General features: G+C 40.5%; 2 protein-coding genes across 2 annotated transcripts; one reads left to right on the forward strand and one right to left on the reverse strand.

The window, feature by feature from the left end:
* Positions 1-2,356: 2,356 nt before the first annotated feature.
* Positions 2,357-2,866, reverse strand: LSM04_002226 (uncharacterized protein; the record flags this gene model as incomplete). Its single annotated transcript, XM_067334686.1, has 1 exon — positions 2,357-2,866. The coding sequence occupies one exon, from the start codon at positions 2,864-2,866 to the stop codon at positions 2,357-2,359; it is 510 nt and encodes a 169-aa protein (XP_067191637.1).
* Positions 2,867-2,921: 55 nt separating this feature from the next.
* On the forward strand, positions 2,922-3,993 carry LSM04_002165 (uncharacterized protein; the record flags this gene model as incomplete). The annotated part of the gene is made up of 2 exons (XM_067334687.1): positions 2,922-3,015; positions 3,467-3,993. The coding sequence occupies 2 exons, from the start codon at positions 2,922-2,924 to the stop codon at positions 3,991-3,993; spliced, it is 621 nt and encodes a 206-aa protein (XP_067191632.1).
* Between the last annotated feature and the right edge of the window lie 3,507 nt (positions 3,994-7,500).

Below are 7,500 nucleotides of genomic sequence, written 5' to 3' on the forward strand. Positions count from 1 at the left end.
GTTGCAGGGGGAACCCTCTAAAGAAGAGACCCGCCCTACAACAAAAGTTTCTCATGCACAGAAAACGGCAATCACCACACGAACACTTTCCCCCATAGGAACATTTTCATCCATAACGATGCTTTCACCCATTTTTTTTGTTCTTCCCGCCCCCATGGGTATTGCCCCAACGTTGCGGCCATCAACAATGGTTTATACATGTGTTTTTTTCATTATTTTATATTAAATATACGTGTGTATGCATATTTGGTTTTTTATAATACCGCTATGCGCTTGAAGTGCGTAGGGCAAAGGGATTCTGATGAATCTCGTCGGTGGTGGGAATTGGATTTAGCCGCTCGGGCAGCCCAGAGGGGCAAAAAGAATCCAATTCCCAACACGGGAGCGCATAGTTGTTACCATATCTTTAGGGACCGCGCCTCTCCCCAGCAGCATTCACACAAAGGTGAAATATGTAAAAGAAACCGCTGCTGAGGGCTCGCTGGTGTGTGCCCCAGGGCCTTCTCGGATTAAAGTTTTGTCCCAGCACGACGCGGCTGGTCCAAGCACTGTGCGACGTTTGTAGCTTACGAACCCACAAACCCCCCAGGAGAGAAGAATGCTGGCCCATGGCTTCCCCCGAAAAATACGAGGCAATGGACCTTGGCACCAACTCTCGACGGCCAAACATCAGCAAGGAATAGTATTCCGAAAAACACATGTAGCAAAAATAAATTTTTGACCTGGGTTTTTAGGAGGCAACCTCCCTCAAAATTTGTTGGGTGCTATTGGTTTCCCTGAATAAATTCAGGTGCTCAACCCTGGCACCGCGATAAGGCAGCATCTCGTCGCCAGGGGTTTCCCCCATGGGAACTCTTTCCCCCGCAAGAATATTTCGCTCTTTTTTGAGTTTTTTTTTTTGTGGTGGGGGGGGGGGGGGTGTTGTCACCTGGTTATCTTTTTTTCTTTCGCGCGTTCGTGGGTTTTTTTTAGGTTTTTGTTGGAATGGCGAGAAACATTTTTTATTTTATGATTTTTATTTTTTCTTTTTTTTTTCTTTAATATGTTGTAGAAATGGTTTTTGGTTGAACCCTTTGGTTACCGTTTTTTTGCCGTGTATGTGCTGTGGAAGATATATTTTTCTTAAAGTCCTTCAGAAAGACGTTGTTGGATTTATTTAAGATAAAAGAAATGCACGTAGAAGCCCTTTCTGTTGATTTTCTTTATTAGATGTTGATTTTTTTCATATCAACTCCATAGCTTTTTTTTTGATATTACAAAAGTTTCAAGACGACATTATTGGATAAGGGTTAATAGCGGATGTTTTGTTACATTTTTTTTTGTATACTTTATGTACTTGAGATTTTATTTTGTTACAAATTGGTGTCATGAGGCCATTCAGTCTTTAGTCTCTTGTAGCTAATTATTCATGTGTACTTTATTCCGTTGCTTCACTCGTGCGTTTTTAAAGCAATTTTTCTAGAGTGCAATGAACTCATGTGGGTTTGTGGAATGGTGAACTTCTATAGGTTACATTTATTCTGAAAATACAAGCGAAAGTAGAACAAACATCTTAAAAATCGAAAAATATAAATAGCAAATATTTTTTAAGATAGTCAAGGAAAGTAACAGGGAAGACCAGTTTTTTTTTTCGAGGGTATGTGTTCGCCGATTTTTTTTTGCGTCTGTTTTTTTATTTTTCCCCTCAACGGTTGTAATAAGAATAAATTTCTCTAATAGGATATGTGTAATTAGCGCGTGGCGGTTGTGAGGCAATTAGGTGGCTGTTTTTTTGTGTATTGTACGGTGAAGATATGTGATGTTTATTTTACGAGTGTCTTTTATTTTTCTGTTTTCTTTGCCGTGCAGTTTATTTCGAATATTTCTCCGAATCGATGAATCCCTTGGAGAATGGACCATTGGATCCATCAAATTGTATTTCATACCTGATGTGTCCCTTAGTAGCCCTATGGAATGGGATTGAATATTCTTTCCTATGATTAACGATGCTATTTGTATTACGAATTGAAGTTAAAGGACATACATATTAATCTGCTACTTTTTTATTCTTCAGTTATATAACAAGACCTTGACCAGGAAAGGAATTATATTTACAAAAGTACTTTAATTGTTAGTGATAATTTCGTGTCACTCAAACTAAGTGGTTCTCTCCTCTGTTATTATTTTTTTGATGTTGATTCTACAAGTATTGATTATTGAAGGCGTCGAGAATGGTTGAACTGTGGTTTATCGATTCCTTTATTCACTCTTTGGGGAGATGTCCTTTTTTCTTCTATTTATTCTCTGTGATTGTTTCTCTTTAAGAGAAGAACGAGAGAAATAATAGATTCTTCTCCTCTTGTTGCTATTGTTGTTGCTACACATCTCTCTCTTGTTGTGTCTTTGTTCTTTTCTTACAACGTTCGATGGTTGCAGTCTCCGGTACTATGAACGGCACCTGTATCTCTGACTTCTGTGGTGTGAAGCGACAGTTATTCTCTCTGAGGCATCTGTTGGCTTGGAGACATGGTGCTGCTTTGTTTGAGAGTGGTGTTGGGTTATTCTTCTGGTATCGTTGTGTTTGCTGCCTTTTGTTGTGGCCAGAGCATCCCGGCACTTTTTCTTCTGTTCTGGGGTTTCCGTAGAGACATACACTCTGGAGTATGAGAAGCACATAAGACAGGTGTACACACACAGGTGGAGATTCATATGCATACTGTTGTACTATGCCCATGAGCTGTGGATGGTGTTGGAAGTAGTGACAGCCGTTGGTGCACTCCGGTGCAAGTGTATTCGTACTGCCATTGTATACACCGTGTACAACCACTGCAGTAGTTGCTGTGTAGGTGTGTTGCTGGCTGATGGAGTGCCTTCTCTCCTTTGACATTAATCGGAGAATAATTGTGTAATGGTGTGGTGTGAGATGGAGCTTCTTCACTTGAATGCACCTCCGCACACGGTTTACACTGGGTTTCCCACAGATGTTGTTTGAGGCGTGTGATGGTGATATTGCTGTAGTTAGACCACGGGCACGTTGTGCATGAATACCGAAAGGTATTGGAGTGCGTGTGCACACGTTTATTTATTGTTGTTTTGATTCTGCTTTTTCCCCCTCTTTGTGGTTGCATGGTCCGATTTGAATATATATGTGTAACTCCTGGAGTGTATTTTCTTGCGTGTCCTCTGCCTTGTGTATTAACTATTCGTCTCTTCTCTTCTTCCTTGTTACCACAGACCCAAGCAACCCACAGTGACATTGAATGACAATGACGTTTGTTCAACTGCGTCGCGTGGTGTTCTTGTTGGTACTTCTTCAGTGTTGTTTGAGTGTGTATACGTCCGATGCGGAAAGTGGAAGTGTAACTGCAGGAGCTGAATTGGCGGCATCTGTTAAAAATATTACTTAAATGAGAGGTTAAGAAAAGTCATAATGAAGCAAAGAGAACTGTTGATCCGCTGATAAAAGAAACAAAAGTGTGAGGAGAAGCTGCTTCAACTCTTTCAGATGTTACTGAGAAAGTCAATGTCTTTCTGAAGGAAACCAAAAGAGAAATGAAAATGAATGCAGCTGATATAAATTATGTAGAGAGGAAAGAGGACGAAGCAAGAGAACTCGTTAATACAGTAATAGAGAGAGTACAACAAGTCAAGGAAGCCGTTTCTAAGGCCAATTCCGCAGCAGATACCGCTTTTACTGCAGCAAATAAGCTCATGAAGGTTGCATCTGTGATATATAATATTTCAGCGGTTTTTGTGCGTTCCGCAGGTGGGACTGAGAAATCTTTAGGAACGAGGGAAGAAAAGTCCCTTAGGGCCAAAGAAAGTTCTGTCAAGATCACGGAAGCTGAAAAATTCGCGTCTGTACTACATTCTCTTGTTAAAACAGCAAGAACGGAAACATTGATAGCAGAAAGAGAAGTAGAATCGGCGGTTCAAGTGACTAAACTAGTGGAAGAGGCAATCCAAAACCTAAGGTCGGCTGCACTGAAGGCTTCGGAAAAAAGAAAAACGTAGTGATGTTGAGCCAAAAATGAGAACTGGAGTGTTAGAAGAGAAAAGCACAGAGGAATGTAATACCAATACGAGGAATCGAACAAGCAAGAACGATGTTACATTCCCAGCAAATGTGCAAATTACAAGTCCACAAACCGTAGATAAAAAAAAAAACGGTGAACGTGGAGTACAAAAATGACCAAAGGATATCGGAGAAAACCGACAGGAATGTGCACTCCAGTATACCAAATACAGCGAAAGAAACACTAAATGCCTCATCTGCTGCTGCTGCACTTTTCGTATCTTCTCAGAAAACGCCGTCTGGTTCTATTTCTTCAGATCACATCCGTTTGGATGCTACTCATGAGAGAGAGAGAGAGAGAAGTAGCATCCCCCGTATTAGTGCACGGTCCATTGTTGCTTCTTCTGATGTGTGTGGTTGGCTGCACTGTGGTGTGCTGATCCGTGTTCCCATGAAGCACACCGTAGGGAATTGTGTTCTTGTCTCCTGAACATGTTCACATGATTATTGCGGCTTTCTTTTCATTTTGTTTGTTTTCATTGTTTTGTTTTTCCCCCTGTGTGGTGCTCTGTGTGTGCGTGTCTGTTCTGCTGCATATGGTGGTTTGCTCCTCAAGCTAACCAATAGGCGTGGTGCTTTGTGTTTTCCCGCGCCGTGCATCAGTACAGGCACGCAGTCCTCTGCAGACACATTCTTTTATACACTCTTCCCTTCTTTCTTTTTGTGTGTGTTTTCTTTTCATAATTAATTTGCACTGTGTGTGTGTGCAGCTGTGTGTTTCTCTTTTGCGTTTCCCCATGCACCTTGTGTGTGTTGGGTTTTGTGTGATAATCTCTTTTTTATTGCTAATTGCAAGCTGCAGGCTATGCAAACAATGAATGCTTCGACACCATACTTTCACCATATAATAAATACTCGTTATGAACCATAAAGTGGATGTGACTGTCTTCAGGCATCGCAGCCACATTAAGTCATGAATTTCTTTTGGTTTTTTTCATTTTTGCTCTATTATTGTGTCTGCCTCACGCAGTCACTCTCTCTTTTTTCTTTACATTTTTATTTTGGTGAAAATATTGGTGGGTTGTGGGTGTGTTATATTTGCGTTATACATGTGTTTTGCTCTTATGCCTGGATGGCGGTTATGACCACCACATACCTTTTTTTTCTTTTCTATTGTGATTGAAGGTATACAAGGTAGTAGAAAAGGTAAAGATAAAGATATATATATATATATATATATATATATATAACGATGTCTGCGTGGCTTTCTGGGGCTCTCGTTGTGATTGGTGTGTTGGTCCTTCTCTGTGGTGTCGCACTGACGTCTTTCTTTGGTTACCTCATTATTAGGATTGGCGGTGATCGCAGTGTCTATGTACTCGGAGGATTTCTAATTCTGATATCTGCACTGTTGTTTGGCGGTGCTGCTGCACTACCGTTGATGTACTTCCGCCAACAAGACCCACAGCCATTGTTGAGTGCATCGCGAAGCGGTCGAGAATCACCACAAGGATCTAGTCCTGTGGAAGGAACTAAGAAGGTTACGTAAACGTTAGTACAAACTAAAAAATACTGGACAGGGATGATCGAGTCTAGGTGAATGCAATCGGTGTGTTTCTCCTTATTTTCTCCGCTCGGTATGTAAGGATGCTTATATATTGACTTTTTAGTCTTAAACAGTAAAACAACAACAACCAATTGATAGGATTCATTATATATATATTTCTCTCTTTTGAAACGATGACGCAAACTGCACTACGGTGAAGATAGTCTGGGCGAGGGTAACTTGAGGTGGTGCAGAAATGCGTTGGTTTTTTTTTCTTCTTCGTTACACAGTCTCGGTTAGGCGTGAAAGAAATAATAAAACTAAAGAGAATCTTGCATACCTTTATATTACTTTTCTTTTTATCTTTCTTCTTCATCCAATTTCCATCTGAACTTTTTTTTAATTTTACAAAAGTGTGATATAATAAAAAGTAGAGCTACAAGTATGGACCATCTTGAAATCAAACCTACGGACTTAATTTTTTTTCTGGCGATAGGGTGTAGTTGCTTACCCGAGTGAAGATAAAAAAGAATAAAATTCCCTTGTCATTTTCTTTTCACTATTAATGTTGTGTGTTTTTTTAAGGCTATTCTAGACGTTTCTCTAAGAAAATGTGTAACCAAATAAGGATAAATAGACAAGAGAGTGTTTCTGTATGTACCCTTTTTTTTTCCTATTATGTGCTTTGAATGCGGAGATATCGCGTTGAAAGGGGCGAGTGAATTTTTGTTTTTGTTATCCCAGCTTGTCCCTTTACTACCCTCCACGCGGGTGGATCTGGGTGCTGCGGGACTTCAAATACAGCCACTTTGTAAATTCGCAAAGAAATTGGTGTGGGATTGATTCTATGTTTTTTTTTCTTTGGTTTATGGATTTTTAATGGATTTCATCTGAAACACTGATATTTGGCAAAAACCAAAAATAGATTTTTTTTGTTGGTTCTTCTCCTTCAAGGAAGAGTGGTTTGGGGCAGACACGAAACAAGGTGAATATTGCTTTTCTTCTAGAAGGATACAACACGATGGCATAATGAAATGTAAGCAAAAAAAAAAAAAACGATACCTCTAGTGTTTTTCTGTTATCTTTCACGCCTCATGCATTAGTTACAACTTGCATATGGAGTTGGTAAGATCGACGTGATCATCACAGGTAATCGTTGGAGTGATGGGAAACTTTTTCCACGACTGCCTCTAGGGGGTTCTACGGCACATACAAAAAAATACTCTCAACACGAGGACTCTCCGCGTAGAGGACACTTAGAATAATAGAAGAACAGGTATTTCCAGACGTGTAGCGCGATAAATTTAGAGTGTGGTGGTTGCACTTGAAACCGAGCACTGTGGTTTATTTGATCTGTTGTCCTGTCGACTGTTGGTGATACATGTGTGTTTTGTGTCTAGTACGTGGATTCTATTCCATTTGGTGTGGCTAGCTTGTGTGCATTACGAGAAATGAGTGTAGTCCCTGTCTTTTTTTTAGGTTTGACGAGTATTTGCTACTATAATAAAATATAGTGGCCCCATTTTGTTATTCTATGCTCCTGTGTATCTCGGCATCGCCGTCCACCGCTTGTTGTTGACATTGCTCTTGCTTGTTAGTTTTTCTTGTGCTATCGAGACTGCCGACGGATGCGGTGGTCGCTCTCTTTGACGTCCCCACGTTGCTGTGTGTGTGTGTTGTCGTGCTGCACATGTGCAGTAACACCTTGTTGTGCTTTGAGGCGACGTGTGTTGGGTATGGGAGCAGTTTGACATATTTCCGCTCGTGCTGCTAGCCTTATTGCTCTGGCTACTTGTACTGATTGGCACTTCCTCTAAAAGGACCATGTTGTTGTCTTTCTGTAATGTGTCTGTTTCTTTAGCCAAACATCCCACTCTTCTTTACCTTTCCTTTTATTAGAAGACAATTCTCTTTGCTATTTCCCACACAACTTGCGCAGCACTTTTTTCACTTATACAGA

This window comes from Trypanosoma melophagium (assembly GCF_022059095.1).
Source record: "Trypanosoma melophagium isolate St. Kilda chromosome Unknown ctg22segment0, whole genome shotgun sequence".
NCBI lineage: Eukaryota > Euglenozoa > Kinetoplastea > Trypanosomatida > Trypanosomatidae > Trypanosoma > Trypanosoma melophagium.